Raw genomic sequence first — 19641 nt, 5'->3', positions numbered from 1 at the left:
CTCTCTTCCTTCCCTCCTGTATCCATCTCTCCCAACATCATTACTTATGAAGCAAAGTAATGGAAAAAAAACACAAATTTTTTAGTGTTTTCCGAGACCCACTGTCACCATCCTCCTTTGCTCACTCTGGGATGGGCACGCGGCGTAAAGTATCCAGCCATAATGGAACATGAAAGTGGGGTTGTGGCCTACGCACTTGCATGGTGAGAAAAACAGCAGAAGTGGAAGTATCCTCGCCTTGCTCTGCTCTATATTTATAGGCTGAAAACCTGATTTCAGATCAGTCACGCTAGACTTGCAGCAGACACCTACTGCACGCTGGGGGAGGCGGCCAGGCATAGAGACACTGACTTTTTCTCTTTCTTTTTTCCCTACCTTGAAAAATGTTGGGTTTTATTTTCTGTTCCTGTCGGACGTTGTTTTCTCTTAGTTTCATCTTGCTCGTCTAGTATTCCTCTTCACAAGCAGAGTAAAGCACTTCCTCGGTGCAAAAATATTATAGCTGTATGTACTGAGTGCAGTTATATGTATGTAACCTTTCTTTTAAATGATGAAGCAACCTGTTTACTTTTTAAATTTGTGTCACCTTTCTTTCTCCAGTGAGCTAAAACTTACATCTGCAAAATTCTTCTTCTTATTCGAAATAGACCCGAATATTTCTACTGTCATGGTAGATTTTTCTTTCTTTCCTCTGTGAAGAATTTCTATGTCTTTTTCTTGCTCTTCTATGAGTTCAAGAACAGACGAAATGCTTTTTGAGTGACTGGAGTATCCTATTAAGAAACCCAGGGACAAAGGTTTCTTGGGAAATATGCTCACTTGCTTTTTTTGTTAGTAGTTACATCAATACCACTTTCATTTAAGCGCCTTTACCAGCAATCCGTTAGCATTTCAGCATATCTTAGCTTTAAGACTCAATATGCACGGGGTAAAAAGCAATACAAACTGGATGAAAGGTAACACATTCTGCTTATCTACTAGTTTCAGCGGGTGTGTTGCATCTTATCTTATTTAATGCTAGAACAAAAGTCTATAAAAGTGTATACATTAGCTGTTAAATACAAAATAAACTGAATAGTGTGCATGGAGTTTGCATGTTCTCCCTGTGTCTGCATGAGCTGTCTCCGGGTGGAGTTAGGTTAATTGGTGATTCTAAATTGAGTGGCGACCTGTCCAGGCTGTACCCAGCTTCTTGCTCCATTAGTTACCCGCTGCCATCAGTCGGATATTCCAACTGGAAAGTCTGAGAGGTAACTCAAGATTTCCAACTTCTCACTTGAAATGGGTGATAAAATGTGTAACGATGATGCACGAATAAAGGGATCCTGTAAAGTCGAAGACAGCGACAGCTACTGTATGTAAAAATAAGGTAAATCTGGTATAAGTCTACCACAGCAGTCATACCATAGCAGGTGCCAGAAAGCAAATAATGTATTCCTTAAAATGTCAAACTAGTCTATGTTTGATGCTCTATAAACACAAGGTGTGAGATTTAGATGACATTGCACTTTTGACCTTAAGTGATGACATAATTAACTGGTCCAAATTCTCCTCACTTCAACGATAATTTAGCCTTATCAGTAATATAAAAGACTTCTATTGTTTTAGTTTAATACAGACACCTGCAAGTCTTCAAATCAACCCAAACTGTGTTAGTTGTCCTGAGTTTCCTTTTTTTGTTCGTCCTTCCGCCCTTTTTTCAGTGTCACCCCTTAGTCTCGCAGATATGTGAATCCTTTTTTTCTGTCTTTTTCCTTTTTCTTTTTTTTTACTCGTCCTCATCATTCAGAGAAAAAGCAGGCCAATGTCTTTATGGTCGTGTTCCTGTCCTGCTGTGCTTTTAGCCTAATGGACAGACAGCTGTGCTCCCATTTCTATATTTAACCAGAAACCCCACATGATGAAGTTTGTCACACCCTCGCTCTTCCTCATGTAACTGACCCCCAAGTTAATGCCCAGAGAAACACTGTAACCTCACAGGACATTTTATTTTGTGCACCTCTGAAATACAGAGATGGAATATTAAATGCTGGCCCTAACATGTCAGAATATCTTTGGGTATAGAAAATAGAAACAATTTTAAAAGCCAATGCAGAGCAAAATACCACCAGTTGCAGTTGGTCTTTCCCTCTGTGTATGTATGCCGAGCTTGTACAAATAAATCCGAATTTTAAGCTGCTGTCTTTTCTCATACTTTCAGGGGCTTTTTGCTTAAAAACTGGAATATTTTATGCTGCTCTTTTTATTTAATCATTTAAGCTAAACATGGAAAACATGGGTTTTGTAAAAATTAAGGGTACATTAAACAGATTTAGCGAAAAGCACGTTGATAAGCCTTGCTGGAACTACTTTAAATGCAGTATTTAATGTAGCTGTAATCTGCATAAAACCACAATTCTGTTATTAAATGGATGCAGGAGGTAAAAATAAAAATCCCTTTCCATTTCGGCTCTTTGGTTTCATCGGTTTGTCCACTTTTCAAGAGAACGGTTACATAGTTCTCTGCAACATTTATAACATCCTTGGAACAACTTTTACGAGCCTTGAAAGTTAAACACACATTATAAATCATATAATGACAGATCCACTTTGTCTGCCTTTTATTTGATATAATACATGATTAAATATGCAAATCCCTTTTTCCTGTGGATCTGTTTGTGACTGTTGGTGTGTCAGCTATGCCTGTAGATGTGTTTGTGTGTGTGTGTAAGCTCTGTATTGAGGTATAAGTAAAAGCATTAAGGAAGGGATCAGCTTGAGCTGGGGTCGTGCCCATCAGATTAGAAAGCTTAGTCCTCCCGTCTTTGTGTAATTAATGAGAGACAGAGGACAAGGAAGCGATAAAGACAAAGAGGCAATGAGGAGAATAGAGTGATATTAAAAGAAGCTAGGGCACATGCTCACCAGAGAAGGGATCGTGTGTAATGATAGGGTTCCTGGTGGTCAGTATATTTGTGTACATGATGGACGACTATGCAGCAAAGTACTGAGTCCAGAACCAACAACAGAAAGGGCTGGACTGGATATGTGGCTCGTCTAGCAGAGTTCAGGACCTTTATAATGTAAACAGGGATAAAAACTAGAGAATGATGGGAATACAGCGGTGTGAGGGTTTAAACGAAGCAGACAAAAGTATGCAAGTGGGCGAACATGCGATAACGGTGCAAACACTTGTATCGGTGAATACATTTTAGGAATGTGCATATTTTTTTTCTGCAAACTTTTACTACATACAGATAATAACACATTCCTGAGTAACAAAGAAAAATAGCTTTAATTGGATTTTTTTGTGTGTGTAATAATGAGAGATGTGACGTAAGAACAATTTCTCATTAAGCAGGTTAATCACCAAGGTAATCCAAGTTTATTTCTGTAGCATCATTCAGCAAACATTCGTGTGCTTTATATAAAAGGCAAAAGAAAAATCAAGCAACATAAAAAAGCAAAGAAGATAAAAAATAATTTAAAAAAAAGAATGAGGTGGCCTACACAGAAGAATAAAAACTGCGGTCCCAATTTTAATTAAATAAAAAGCGGCGGTAACTAGAGAAGCTGTAATTATCCAGTATCCAGTAATGAGAGAAATATGCCACCCTAACATGAAAATATCTTATTATAGCGTGAGAACGGTCTCGCAGAAACTGGAAATTGTTCACACTGGGTATATTATATATTGGGTGCAAGCTCAAATACATAAAACAGAATGATGCACAGCACATTTTTACGTTTTCTTAATATTTCTTCAATAATAAATATTATACAAAAAAAGGAAAGATTTACTAGACCAGCACCCCCCAGTGTAAGGTTTATGCCAGAGCTGCACTGAATTAACATCACTGGTTATTACCAAAAATAAATTTCCAATGTTTTTGTATATTTTAATTCACTAGTTTGGGCAGCTCTTTAATAAAAAATAAATTTTTGATGCTATGACATAATTATTGTTGTAGTCACATTTTCAGTGTTAATGCTTGATTACTTTCCAACATCTCAGAAAAATCCAGAGTGCCGGCTCAAATCTGGGTAAAAAAAACCTTGAATTCAGTCATTTCCAGTTGAGTTAAGTTTTCACAAATATTTCGAAAGGATTTCTGTTTTCTTGTTTTTACGAAAAATGATATAACAAGTTTGTTATGCTATTTATGAGTCAAACTTACAGCTCATCATCACAGGTTGTGCATTAGCAAATTGTGAGCAATGATAGGAGTGTATAATAACTTACCCCCCTGGTAGCAGGTGGTCCTAGTTTTGTTTATGCTGTGAAGGATGTTGACATACAGGTGAGGGTTTCTGACTTGATGTAATCCTATTTTTGTTAAAGACCACATGCAGTATGTGAATTACATGCTTTTTTAAAAATGAATAATGTGTGTTTTCTCTGTATGGCACATTAGAATGACGAACTTTTAAGCTTAATGTGGTTGTAAAGGGAAATTATAAACAGTTCATTATACTAGCTGAAGAGTTTCATTGTTAGCCCAGAGGAAACGGTGACCAGTTTCATCCAAAGAAATCACCCCTTGTCCCTTTTCAGAGGTCGGCCCTAATGACTCTCGGTAACTGAGGAAGACAAAGCTGCATGGCAGAAAATCCATTAGTGAGTCTGCAGCTAGATAGCAAAGAGACACAGAGGAATGGTGGCTTTTGATACAGTAAAAGGAACTGCCTTGTCTTTTTCTGCGAGCGTCTCGAGAAAGCTGGCAGTTAGCCTGCATGTCAGAGCCCTGGTGGATGACTAATACTTGAAGCACTCTGAGGTGTGTCTGTGTATTGGCAAAGGAGGCCAAGGAACTGTGGGAGAGGGGGAGGAGGATAGACCAAAAGGGAGAGAAATTTGGGGATTGCAGCAGCGCTGTCACAATAACAGACTTTTGACAAAAATGCCAATATGGTTCAGCCTGCATACAGATATTGCTTTTCTTGTGTCACCAATCGGATTATTTGACATCTGGGTCCGTGATTTGTCTGTTTTTAGATCTCACAGACAAAAAAGGAGACATTAGGAGGTTCAGAGTTTCTACTGGATGTCAAAATAATACGCCAGTGTTGTTTTTGCAGCTTGTAGCCAGAAATGAATTTAAGTTTAAAAACTAAATGCACTTCATCTCATGAAAAAAACGGGGCTTTTGGAAGTGAGGAGATATTTCATGTGAATAGTTGCAATTAAATTATTCAGTCTGAATTTTGGCAGGAAAAAAAAGGTCAAATTCATTTTTTAGAATTCCAACTGTGGCAACTGTGCGAGCTCACAAAAGTGTCATAACCAATAAAAACACGTGCCAAAACTGATGAGCAAAATCTTGCCTACATTAATTTTTAAATGCCAGTTTTTAATCAAATCAAGTTCCAGTGATTTTTTTATTAATATCCATTTTTTTCCCGTTTTGAAGTGTGGTAAAGACAAGGTTAGAGCTTTCTTGTAAATTGTGGCACTATTGATATGTAGCTTGTCAGTGAGATGCAGATATCAGTTCACATGGAGGATTCACTCAACACTACACAAAAGTGTTCCAGTGGGATTGATAGGATTCAAAATCTGACACCGTTTCAATACCACTGTGTTGAGACGTCTTCCTGTAGTTACTTGTGCTACCGCTTGTGCATCTTGAGCATTCGAGTCTATGTTTCATTCTTAATATCAGTGTCATTCAGCAGATGATCTGCACTATGACTGACTCCTCAGTATTTTTTAAATTCATGCTACGTTATTTTAATCCCAAATTGCACTGATCCCCCCACATTTAACTCTTTGCTGAACTGAGTTGCAGAGAAATACTGAAAATGCAATCAAATCTGAATATTTTTGTACAAGGAAGCGGAAGGAATAGTAAGAAGAAGGCGTGGCTGAAGGACTGAAGCTTATCTGTCCATCTGCCGTTGCCAGGCAGTGAGCCTGTGTGTCCGTGAAAGATGGTTCCTTACCGCACCAGATGCAGGAGAGGACTTAATATCGGGATACACCTTCTCTGTCCCTGTCTCTTGTTGATTTGTCACACACACACACACACACACACACACACCAGCCCAGTTTTGTAGGTTTTTTTTCTTTTTGTTTTTCCTTGACACAGAGATTAGCGGAACGTAAAAAAAAAAAAAAGATTTAGACAGAAGATATGAGGAGGAGGAGGGAAAAGCGATAAAATTTCGGGCACTTTTGCTACTGTGAGACATCACAGAGACATCTTCCACACAAAGAACATGAACACTTTGGTTTCTGTTTATTGTAAGAGGATACTAGAAGACCTCATTCCTCCGCACACTGAAACCTGAACTCTGTTTAGCTTCCTGTCTTTGCGCCCTCTCTGTTTACTGTTTCCTCATCTTTTGGCTTTTTCACCCTCTAATCTTTACAATATGCTGTTCACATTTCTCACTTGTCTCTTTGTCTTATTTCAGTTTTGACTCCCAGTGTTTTACTGTCCAAATAATGCCTATTGTACAATAAAATACAAAGGCAATATGTCTGCCCCTGCTTCCATCTGATGGCAGGTTTATTGTAAGCTATAGTGTCGAGTGCCTGACCTATTGCCTGCAGACAGAGCTGTAGTTTTGAGGCTTACTCGCATCCGACCCTCCCTTCCTCTTCAGGCCCAGAGGCTGAAGCAGCTGGCTACATACATATTTCTGAATGAATAAGCAGGCAGGCAGCAGAGGTCTGGATATGCTGAATATTTTGGGAGAATAAGCCATAATTATTGGATATTATTCCACTGGATTTTTCAGCAACAGAAACTCCCATTACTCCTAGCTCTCATTTGTCTTGATGCCTTGATCAATTGGTTCTTTGCAACATTTTACAAAAAACTAAATGAAACATGTAAATGAGGGTTGCTTGGGCCTACAGTTTTGGCCGTAATTTGTAAGACGTGTGCTGAAATTACAGAGACAGTCCAACTCTGTCATGCAGGTCATACTGTGCTCGCTGAGCTGTACATGAGAGTGAAAAGCACAGACAGTGGCCTGTTAGCACCGTGGCAGCTAATCCATAACCTTTGTGAGCCTCGCGCTCGTGCTCACGCATGCAAACACACAAATACTGGAGCACGTTCACGCTCCATCGACACCTGACCTTTACAGGAAGCAGAGTGGAAATCAACTGACCAGAAGCTCCTGTCACTCAAGGAGCATCCACCCCCCCTCCCCCTCCTCTTTTCCTCCATCCCTCACCTCTCCGTTTACACTTAGTCAATATTCATTAGTCAGTGTTTAGTATAGAATGAGAGAGAGAATGTGTGGGTGAAAGAGACAGAAAGGAAAACCGAATATGTGTGTATATATGTTAGGGCTGCCACAAACGATTATTTTGATAGTCGACTAGTCACCGATTATTTATGCGATTAGTCGACTAATCAGATCATCATCCATTGGACGTAAAACTACAGCTTATTGCACCAGCAGCATCTGCTCTTATATAACTATCATTAGCTTACAGCTTTAAGCTTTTAAGGTGCTAACTAAAAATAAAGACAAGATGATAGTTTATTCAATTTTAATGAAATTTGCAGATTGTTTCGGTAAAGTTTAATAAACTCCTTGCTATCTAAAATATAACAGGACACCGGAGTAAATTCTCCAGCATCTCACACTTCTGATAATCAGCTGTCTGCTTGACGTTCATTCAGCTGTGTAAAAACTATAACTTTAATCTCAGCCAAACCGATTTACTCAGGAACAAATAAAATACAAAAAAAAAAAAAAAAAAAGCCAAACAACAACATTTTTAATTTATCTAAGTGACTCATATATATTTAACCTGAGTCGCGAAAGACGGCGGTGGGTTTGAAAACAATTTGCCGGGGGTCAGGTGTTCTCACGGCGCTAGTGACCTAGCCCCCGGCTAGCTATCGAGCTAGTGGGTAACAGACGTCTCCGAAAACGTCGGAGCGCTTTTGAAAATATGTGGTGTCCTGAAACTGAGCCGATATTTGAGGTTTACACAGCTACATTCTCGCCTGAAAATATGTTAAACGTTTATTTTCTGACCCAGAAAGAATAATAAGAGTAATATTAAAACTAACTAGCTACCGCCATTGTTGGAAACTAAGCTGGGCCGCGCTATGAATTCTGGGACACAGCTGCTTCTTCTTCTTCGGGGTTTAACGGCAGCTGGCATCCTTGTACATGCTGTGCTGCCATCTTCTGTTTCAGTCCGTTATTACACTCTTAAATCCTGCTATTATTCCTGCGTCTTTTGCGATCTTACAAAGCTTCAAACGACACGTCGACTATTAAATCAGTCGTCGACGATTTTGATAGTCGACGTAATCGTGACTAGTCGACAAATCGTGGCAGCCCTAATATATATATATATATATATATATATATATATATGAAAGGAAGAGAATGTCAGGGAGGGTGAAGCTGATGTTTGAGCAAGGGAGAGAAAAGGAATCGGGAGATGACAGGGCAGAAGAGAAGCAGATTTGCTTATCAGACACCCCAAAAAAACAGGCATGCACACACAGTCAGAAACTCAGAGTGGTGCCATCTTAGTAAACACAGCTTTGATGATATGGGTATCATACTGAGCCCAATGACTTGACTTAAAGAGAGAAAAACTGCTGTGCACTGTGCACTTTGTGTGTGCACATTAGTGAGCGAGAGAGCGAGAGAGACTGTGACTGTATGAGACAAAAATACATATTAAAAAAAGATAGAAATATGAAGATATCAGGCATAAATCTGTGTGTGTTTTTGTAAAAGAGGAAAAAGAGAGCGCGAGTGTGTGTCTTGACTACAAATCAACTTCTCTTATCCATCTACGTAGATTGCCCCCATATTGGATGTTTAATATTTAACTATAGCTCTTCTCTTGGGAGGCATGGAGATTAGAAAAAAAGTTGGAAGGCTGCAGTGTGTGTGTGTGTGTTTATACACATATACGCAAAAGCACGCACAAATGCAAACACAGAGCAGTGCTGACTTCTACAGATTATGTACACATAATCAGAACCCTTCATCACAAAACCACAAACACTCAATATGCAATCAGGGGCATACAAATGAGATGGAAATGTATTCAGACAACACCCAGTGTCAAAATGTTAAGTACAAGTTTCACAGGTGTACAAAAATAACTACCGTGGTTCTGAAATAAATGAAAAGAGATAGTTTAAGTCATTTAATAAGCATCATTGCCCAAATCAATACTTGTTCCACCCGTCTCAGGTCAGCTGAAACAAGTAGCACATGCAACACAGGCATGTAATCATATTTTGATTTGGTGCAGTTAGCCGGCAGTAACAAAAAGTAAGCGAATATCGAAGCCAGTGGAACAAGTTTACACTATATAAAATCATTTAAAAACAGAGGATTCATGTGGAAGATGATCATGTTTAAAGAGGTGAATTTTGAGACAGGATATGAAAGTGGGGAAAGAGTCAGTGTTATGAATATCTGGGATGGAGTTCCAGAAGTGAGGAGAAGAGAAGCTAACGGCTCTAAACCCTGTGGTAGTCAAACGGGGGGAAGGGACTGAGAGATGGAGGAGGAGACCCGAGCATGCGATGTGCAGAAGTTTACCCCACTATACTGAAAATGCAGATCGTTGTGTGCACATTACATGCATCATGCATACTTTCCCACATTATCACGCAGGGGATCCAGTGCGGTGCACTCCTTTTTTGGCACAATATAGAATTACCTCTATGCAGTCACACACTCGTACATTAATACAAAGTGAGTCATTGTTATTTCACAGGGTTTACCTACTCCACTCACAGAAACACTGACTCAGTTATTCACTCATACACATGGTTATGTTCTCATTTAAAATGACGCTTCCTCGACTTACAAACCAACAAATTTTGCCGCTCAGCTGCTGTTTAATGTAGGCAGGCTGATGTGCAGTTGTGGAAATTTGTCATACGTTGCTAATGTAAAGTAGGGATACTAATCTGTGTGTATGAAAAGGAATGTGAAGGACCGCTACGTGGCTACATTTTGAGTTGAATTTTAACTAACGTGATGGAGGCCTTAGGTACGTGACAAGCTCACTGCTTGCACTTTTCTTCAGCATTCAGAGGGTTGTGCGCTATGAATTCATCCCCAAGGGTTAGACTGTCAGCACCAAGTTGCATTGCAAAGTTCTGACGGGTGTGAGGGAGAACATTCAGTGCAAACAACTTGAACTGTGGTGCGTGTCACTGTGTCAGTGTCTGCCTGCTCACAGTGTGTCAAAGCACCCTGCTCACCAGATTTGACTCCCTGCGGCTTCTTCCTTTTCCTCAGTACAAAATATGAGGTGAAGGGTCATCGTTTTGACACCGTGGAAGTGATCGAGCACATGTTCCAGATGGTGGTTGAAGCACTTAGAGAATAGGACTTGCAGGGGGGCATTCTAAGTGTGGCACGAGGACAGCTAGTGCGTTGCTGTACATTGTGACTGCTTGGAAGCAGATAGTGCCCAGATTTTAATCGTTTTAGAGAAAATCTAGATTTCCAAACAAAAATTTAACAAACGGACTTGTACTGAAGAAATATGCAAAGAATGAAAGCATTTTTAACCTAAACCGGAGGGACACAGGGTGATGCAAAGAAAGGGACAGCACTATTATTCTTTTAAATTCAAGCAATATCATAAGCAACATTCGATTCACACATATTGAATGAAATTCAAACGGTACGCTTTTGTTTATGTGGGATTAGGTTTTGTGTTTTTGTGATATCCCATATAAGAATCAGTAAGGAATTTATTTTTCCTTTCAGAATTATAAAATACTTCATTTTCCTGTTAACTTATGTGCATTTATTACTTAATCTACACCTGTGTGTATTGCACAAACACACCTACACTGCCCACTTTGCACATCTGCGTGTGGACTCTGTATGACGGAGGAGATCAATAAACACATGCGTGGTCAAAGGAAAGGCGCAGAAACAAAGGGGCAGATGAAAAGAAAATGAGAGCGATTGGAGGAGAGGCAGCTGGCTTGGTTGTTTGTCGTTGAAAACAAAGTGCTTTTAAATGATTTACTTGTTCCCTGCATCGATGCATTCCCTCATTAAAGAACAGCAGACTGCGAGATTTGCAGACAGACCATGTTGCATGCAGACAAGCTGAGTCGCAGTTATGCATTATCAAACACACATTAAAACATATGCAGGGACGCAGAGGCAACAGAACCCGGAGACAGAAGTGGGTCAGGCTAACCAGCTCGGTCTCGCTACGTTTAAAAAATGCAACGGGGTCCCGCTGTTTCGCATTAGATACGATGGATGCAAAGGCACGTGCACACTCATATACACAGTTTAGGAGAATATCTGTGTATTCTCAGACCAGCAAGCCCAAAAACGTCAGTGTGTTTACTCCAGAAGAAAAGACATTTACTTTTGAATGCGGCACACACTCTCACTTACACATTTATTTATTCCCTTTGCTCAGACACACGAATACACCGAGGAGCTGTACGTTTTCACAGATGCAATCTACAAATTCATTTGCTCATGCATAACTAAACGCATATCTTTACCCAAATCTCAAGCTTGGAACAAGATTTGGACAGCAAATCCTCAGAAATACATTGTGCAAATCTCTTTAACAGTCATGACGGTTATTTTTGCTGGAAGATTAATTTCAAATGTACATCAGCGCTGCTCACTGGAGTTTGGTGCTGTTGTACATGCAAACAGATCCTCATCACACACCTACGCGTGTATGCATGTGCATAAAACAGTGGAGATATCTCTCTGTCAGCTCCATCAACACGTGGAGGAATATCAGAGCGGAGCTGGAGCTAACGCCAGACAGGCCTGTCTTTCAGTAAACTGATGCCAGTGTTTGTGTAGGTCTGTGTGTGTCTGTTCGGTGTGTTTTGACACATTTATAGTGGATACGCAGCCAACGCTGAGCTATAACAGTGACATCCTTTCAGATCTTGAACTCCAGAACTGCCAGTGTTAACCGTTGCCAACATGAGCAATGGAAGCCCAATTTTGTCATCTGGGGAGCAAAGGAAGACTGGATCTTGTCACTCATGAAGGGTGCGAGAAGATTAATAGGAGGCATATTTTGCAGTGATGTTCCTGCTGCAAATCAACAAGCCGAGCGCCGGATGCCGAGACATGGGAGGGCTGAGGAAAAAGAGCGGGGTGACTTAAACAGGGAGGTGGAGTGATGAGATGTGGAGGAGGAAGAAAGAAGGGGGAAAGTTGAATTTTCGCTTAAGAGGCCGTTTGTTTCCTCATCTGTTTACTCTTCCCCGCAGTTCTTTACCATGAAACCGTTACGCCACTCGACCGTTGCCGTTCCACTCAGGGTATGAAGGAGAGTATTGTTTCAGGGGTTTCCATTTGGCATCTTGTGCATCGTAGAAGTATGAAATACGAGTGTGAGGCAGTGGACCTCAGCCAGTGGGAGGGGTACACTCAAAATTTCTTACTTGGCATGAGTTCAAGTCATCTTGTCTACAACAGAGAAGAGAGATTAGGGCATATTTACTTATGAGCTCAGTGATAGATACTTTTCCAACATGCAGTAGCTATCTGTACTGGTGCCAACGTGTCTGCAGAGGGAAGATTTATGACGGCACATAATCTGAGCCATTATGACTAAATATCAGAAATGAAAAGCCACAAAAATCCTGGTTTATTTAATGTGTGACAGATGTTAAATTTGATGTATTAGAGGGAGCATGTGCTGCCACATTGGCAGACTATGTATTCGATTTGTTCGCTATCATTTTAGTAGATTAGGCCTTCACACTGTGACGGCTTTTAATCATCACTGCTTTTACAAAACTATTCTGACTGTAGCAATATTAATTTTAATATACCAGTTAGCATATTAATATTGAGACTAATTCTAGATTTTAGTTTCTCCTTTAACTGGTTCCAGCCACAATAACATTTCTTCTTTTTCCACCTTTCTGCTGTCTTACAAAACTTTGCATAGCTTGGTTAGGTAGCCAGAATCATGACAAATGACTCGCTATGCCTGCTTTTAATAACTCCTGTGGATTAAAAGGTCAGTTGCTAATAAGGAATGAATGCTGCCTCTGCATATATGCATGTTGATAAAGACTAACAATGTGTTATAATTCCACTTTGCTAGGTTTGATTACCAGGAGCTCCTCCACAACTCCACGTTCTGTTTGGTGCCTCGAGGTCGGCGCTTGGGCTCCTTCCGCTTCCTGGAGTCACTGCAGGTAAATATATATTGTTGTGCACAATGCTGGCTATGACCATTATTCACCTTAAAGTCTCATAGGTCATTTTTCACGATTTACACCTACATTTCTCAGGCCCAGTCATCTATGCGAAATAATGGCTTAAAGATTCAACAGTTTTATTGATTTCTCTGGAGATTAGATATATTTCTGTTCTTGCTCATGCATATTACACACTTTCATGTACCGATGAGCTTTAGTGTTATTTGAGTCAGGATCTAACAGTTGGTGGGCTCTTTGCTTAAGATACCAACAGGAGCTGAATGAAGCAAATTAGATGATCTTATTATCATGCCAGATTTTTACTTATTTGATTATGAATGGTTAATGTTGCCAATTTAAACTTGGTTTCAAACAAGCTTACATTATTATGTTTTATGCAAAAGGCGTACAGTGTGATAATGAGAGGTTTCACAGGAGTCTCTACAGTCCTGTGAAAAAGTCCACCCCTACTGCTTTTATACGTATTAAGAGGTTAAAGCGTCCAGGGAATACTAATAAAATGCAGCTGATAAAAGGATCAAATGTGAGCACCTCTATAAAAGCAGAGGTTTTGGTTTGCCGGTCTGGAACATTTAAGTGTGCGTTCAACACAATGCCAGAGAGGAAAGACATCAACAGTGACCTCAGAGCAGCATTTGTTGCTACCCATCAATCTGGGAAGGGTTCTAAGGACGTTTCTAAATAATTTGAAGTCCATCATTCTACTGCACGAAAGACTGTTCACAAGTGGAAAACATTCGGGACAGCTGCCAGTCTTCCCAGGAGTGAACGCCCTAGCAAATTCACAACAAGGTTACTCCATGCAATGTTCGGATAAACTACAAACTACAAATCTCACACTCCCCAGGGCTTAGTTAGCATGTTAAATTTGAAGCTCACGACAGTCCAATTAGAAGACGACTGAACAAGAATGGCTTGTTTGCAAAGGTTGCCAGGAGAAAACCAGCACCACATTTAATAAAAACCAAACACGGCACATACACCTCATAGCAAAAGTGTGCAAATTGGTAAAAGTGCAATGATTTGAGCTCGTGTTGCAGGCACAGCACCTGAGCATCTTGCAGTCATTAAGTTGACCGTGAACTCTGACTATCTGACAGCTAAAGCAAGGCTAAAATTGGGTCATGCAACATTGCAATGATCCCAAGCACAGCAGTAAATCCGCACCTGAATGGCTGAAAAAAATAAAAAAGTCGAGGTGCTGCAATGGCCCAGTCACAGTCCAGACCACAACCTGATTGAAATGCAGTGGCAGGACTTTAAGAGAGCTGCAGATAAATGAGTTAGCACAAACGTCAATCAAGTGAAGCAATTCTATAAAGAAGAATGGGAAAAAATTCCTTCACAACAATGTGAGAGAAAGTTCTACAGAAAACAATTCGAGTTATTGCTACTTGTTCTAGAAGGTTACGTCTACTGAATCATGGGGTTTTTCACTGGACTGCACAGAGTCCTGAAAACCTTTTTCACATGACTCTGTGTGCTTACCAATCGTAATTACTTTCAAGCATATGTAGTAACATAAAAACATGATTCAAAAGTTTTCTCTTTACAAAACGCTGTTGTTATTTTCAGGACTTTACTAAATCCTGCATAAACAATCAGATAAAATCCCACATGTACTATACTAACACAGTAACTATCAAAGCATTATCTGCTGATTTTCCCACAACGCTGTTAGAATAACTAAACCGCAGTGAAACCGTTCATGCCGAACAAGCTCCATCTCACATACTACCGTTCAATCAACAGGGAAGTGCAAAGAATGCAGAATGTTTATGTTCCAAAGCTGCGGTTTGTGCAGTGTTTTTGGTTGTTGACACCTTAATGGTCACATCTGCAAATGTTTTGCCCCAGACCTTTGTGCTATGCTGAATGCAGATTGAGCCATAAAGTCTTTATTTGCTATTTGAAAGGCCTTTTAGCCTAAAATGGATCCATTAACACACACAGACGCGAGCGAGCACTTATACAAACTCTAGGATCCTTCATTTAAGTCCATCAGTGAAATGTGCAAGCACACAAACAATAAAGACACCACAGGCAGTGGAGTGAGAGAATAGTTTAAACGCTTTAACAGTGTGCTGTAGTTCTCACTCTGCCACCCAAGTTGATGGTCTCACACCAGTGCAGGAAGCAGCAGTGGCTGTTTTTAGCTTTGCCGAACACTGAACTCTCTGGCTGCTACAGTGTTCCCTGGCTGCACTGCTCTCTGGGGCTACGTGGTGTGTGTGTGAGTGTGTGTTTCTAACTGCGTGAATAGTCCGGAAGCATCTATGGGAGTGGCAGCCTGCCCCACCGCCGCTGATGTCTGCTGAATGGACAAATCCACACACAACCCACTCGGCTTGGCAGCAGGTAGCTGTCACGGTCCCTTTCTCCTCTTTGCCTTCCTTTTTTTTTTCTTGTTTTTTCCTCCGTATCAGCCTCTCTCTCTCTCTCTCTCTTCCTTTCAAGGCGCTTTTTAAGATTTTTCACTTGTGTACTCTTTATTTTTCATTTTTCATTTTTTTGTATTATTTTTTTGGTGCTAGCCAAGCCCACAGAAGAACTGGCAATTACCACTGTGGTAGGAAACTTGCTGCCAGCTTTCCAGTATACACACAGACACACATTTGCACACTCCTCCACATACACCATCGCTCAGAGCCTCCCCTTGTTCGTCTCCCAATGCAAACAAACCAAAAACAACTACACAGCACAGAGGCCTTCATTTTCCTCTACCTCCAGGCAGAGGGGGCTTTAAAACGTTTGAAGCTCACCCTCACAGTGATTTATCTCTCAGGGAGAAGGCTCCGGTGAGCTGCTGCAAAATTAAAATTAAAGGCCTTGGATTATCACTCGAGGATCTTCATTTGACCTTGTTTTAACCAGGTGCTAATTCCCACACACGCATGCATGTGCAGGTCCTGCTCGAGTGTCCTTCAGCAGGTTGATTCTCCGATGGAAGTCTCGATGGGCCGGAGAGAGTGGTTGATTTCTACAATATCAGCTGCCGGTGCTGTTCTCTCTGGTGGTTTAATTTTAAAAAAAAAAAGGTGGAAACAAACCCAGATCTACCAACAGTCTAGACCACAGTGAGTAGAAAGAAAAACTGAGCAGGATGAGATGAAAGTGCTGCAAACAGAAATTGAAAAAACCAAGTAAACAAGGAGAAAATCTGATAGATTTACAGAGAGGGGAAGACCAAAGGGGGTGCAAGGGTAGCAAAAAAAAGGAGAACAACATCAAAAACCTGTCAGTAAATGAAGAAATAAGACAACATCAAAAATCCACTTCAATGAAGCATTATGCTGTAACGCATCAACTGCTTCTTAGTTTCTCTGCTCTCTTTCCCTCAGTGTTCCTCTTACCCCACACATGTCCCCCTCAGTGGTTGTACCTAATTAGCGTGGAGTGAGTCAGCCCAGTCAGCCACATCTGTGTTTGCATCTATATGAATGACAGTGTTTAACAAACCTCCGGAGTATCCAGGGAAAGTAGAGATGAAGTTACTACTCATTCCAGCCACTCTGTGAGGGTCTCACACACACACAGAAGCATTGATCATATTATCTGCCCAGTTTGGGATATCACAGTGCCAAGCAGCTGGGGCTACACTCCTCCAGACTACATTGTATTCATGCAGCTGTATATCAAGCTATAGCATTTATTGCCAAAGGGGAGCCCAAGCCAGCAGCTAAGGAGGGCTGAATCAGAAGGAACCTATTTTGACTCACTGGATGTCAACTGTGGATATAAGCCTGTTTTTGACTGTGAATTTCACATGGCATTCTCTGCACGTTACCAGTTTCAAAATCCGCTTTTCTTTGGGAAACAACAACAACCTATGACACTGCAACCTACGCGTTTAAAAAAGGAAGGCTCTGGCAAAGCAGGCCTGCTTGGTTCTTGGGTGGCTCTATGTATTCTCAAGAATTAGTCGTGCACAGCCAGATCTATGTATGTAACGCAGCGTGATTACAGCTTCGGCCTCACACGTGCAAATGTTCTCTCCCACAAAGCCAAATTTTGCAGTCTCACTACATCCTGGGTTTAGTGCCATCAGGGGCGATCTGGCTATAAGAAACTAGAAGGAACCCATTTCATCTGCAGCTTCTCAAATCTTATATTTTCTCCTACGTTACACAAGTTGGTTTCTTATTTTCACTGTTTCCTTTAAGATTCTTTAAACTCTTATTTCTATTTGCATGTGTGTGTCCAGGCGGCGTGTATCCCAGTACTGCTGAGTAACGGCTGGGAGCTGCCGTTTTCTGACGTCATACAGTGGAACCAAGCGGTCATTGAGGGAGACGAAAGATTACTACTTCAGGTAACGGACATAAGCATTTACAAGTGTCCGCACACAGGTGAACACCTTAACACATGCAAGCAGACATTGTGTTGACGGCCAGATGTTCATTCGGGATTGTCAGTTTTGGCCGGCGGTCATAGGTTCTGTCCAATAATATGACGCGAGACTGGAGTAAAAGACATCCATGGTTTGGCACTTTATTAAAGAAGGAGCATGATAACAGCACAAACACTAACTACAACTAAACAAAATGGCTTCCTTTTATACTCTACCTTTTCAGGTGAGCATCTGGAATAGCCCAAGTATGGGGGTTAACTAATCAAAATGAACACATAACCCTCCACACAAACACACATACAATAACATTAAAGCACATCACAAACATATACATATTTCCAACACATACTATAAACAAACCAATAACATAAGCTTCACCCATTTCTATCTAAATTAAAACCCTCTTTAACCATACTCCCTAACCTGGCACACTGGTCTGCTCCAAGAGCTCTTAAACAGGTGATTGAGCCGCTTTCACTCTTTTGCTCCACATCCTGCAAGAAGCAACTAGGACAGGTGAGTACCTTTACAAGTTCTCATTTCACATATGTTTAGGTTATTGATAAATGATTAACTGCAAACAGCTCTAACTTTGGCTCTTCTCCGACACAGGTAGGATGGCCAGTCCCACTGTCTCTTTTCTGTTACAAGCTGTCAATTTAATTGTATATCAAATAACCTAATAAAAGACTCCAAAAGATCTAATGTGTTTTCTTTATTACCCTATTTTAAATTCCCAATCCAACAATTTATTATTAACAATACCAACCAGGTAATGGAACCCCTGGTCTCCATTACATTTCCTCCCCCCTTCTCCTTAGACTACTGTACTTCAATCTTCATACATACGTGAAAGACAGTCTGCAACACAGTTAGATTTGCCTGGACGATACCGCACTGTGAAATCATAGGGTTGCAATGACAAATACCATCTCGCAACACACATGTTGGACTCCTTCATCTTGTGCAGCCACTGAAGGGCACGGTGGTCTGTCTCCAGGGTGAAATGTCTGCCTAGAAGATAGTACCTCAGTGACTCCACTGCCCACTTCATAGCAAGACACTCCTTTTCCACGGTGGAGTATCTAGACTCTCTGTCCTGAAGCTTTCTGCTGAGGAAAACAACTGGGCGCCTCACTCCCTCCACCTCCTGCAGCAGCACGGCTCCTAAGCCTACTCCAGAAGCATCTGTCTGCAGTGTGAAAGGCTGAGTGAAATCCGGGCTGTGTAGAACAGAATCACCTGTGATGGCTGACTTAAGGTCAATGAAAGCACTGTCACAGTCTTTTGTCCACTTGACCTTATCCGGCGCCGACGCTTTTGTCAAATCCGTGAGAGGTGCTGCCCTCTCTGCAAAGTGGGGGATGAATTTACTGTACCAGCCCACTAAGCCTATAAATGCCCGCACCTTCTTCTTGGTTGTAGGAACTGGATATGCATGGATTGCCTCCATTTTCCCCACCTGAGGCTTCACCTGTCCATGTCCAACCACATATCCAAGGTACTCCACCTGCGTCTGTGCGATCTTACACTTGTGAGGATTGATAGTAAGACCAGCAGATTTGATTAGCTTTAAAACGCGTCGCAGGTGAGCCACATGCTGCTCCCAGGTCTGACTAAATATCACAACATCATCTAAGTATGCTGCAGCAAAGTCTGACACATCCCTCAAGACCTGGTCCATCAGCCGCTGAAACGTTGCTGGTGCCCCTTGGAGACCAAACGGCATCACCCTGAACTGAAACAGCCCAAACGGGGTTTTGAAGGCCGTCAGTTCCTTTGCCTCTGGAGCTAGGGCCACCTGCCAGTAGCCCTTGCTTAGGTCAAGAGTGGTAATGAACTTACTTCTCCCCACCCTTTCCAAGAGCTCATCAATACGAGGCATTGGATAGGGGTCAAACTTTGAGACAGAGTTGAGATATCTCAAGTCAATGCAAAACCTCAATGTTCCATCCTTTTTCGGGACCAGAACAATTGGGCTGCACCATTCACTCGCTGATGTTTCAATTATCCCAAGTGACAACATTAGGTCAATTTCTTTCTTCAGCTGTGAAACCAGGCGTTCAGGAATCCTATAGAATTTTCTACGGGGTGGAGCATTATCCCTCAAGTGGACTTTGT

General features: G+C 41.1%; 1 protein-coding gene across 3 annotated transcripts in view; it reads left to right on the top strand.

Moving 5' to 3' along the window:
* Positions 1 to 19641, top strand: part of ext1c (exostoses (multiple) 1c) — a 108242-nt gene that overhangs the window by 67724 nt on the left and 20877 nt on the right. For all 3 annotated transcript variants that reach the window (XM_085261503.1, XM_085261504.1, XM_085261505.1), the window contains exons 3-4: positions 13052 to 13145; positions 17374 to 17481. In XM_085261503.1, the coding sequence (XP_085117629.1) occupies positions 13052 to 13145; positions 17374 to 17481 (202 nt within the window). The remainder of the gene's footprint in view (positions 1 to 13051; positions 13146 to 17373; positions 17482 to 19641) is intronic.

This window comes from Mchenga conophoros, linkage group LG22 (assembly GCF_057382185.1).
Source record: "Mchenga conophoros isolate Kocher_MC1m ecotype Shallow Benthic linkage group LG22, M_conophoros_male_GT1.1, whole genome shotgun sequence".
Taxonomy (NCBI): domain Eukaryota; kingdom Metazoa; phylum Chordata; class Actinopteri; order Cichliformes; family Cichlidae; genus Mchenga; species Mchenga conophoros.
Note: the sequence above shows the minus strand (reverse complement) of the source record. Positions and strands in the feature narration are given on the sequence as shown.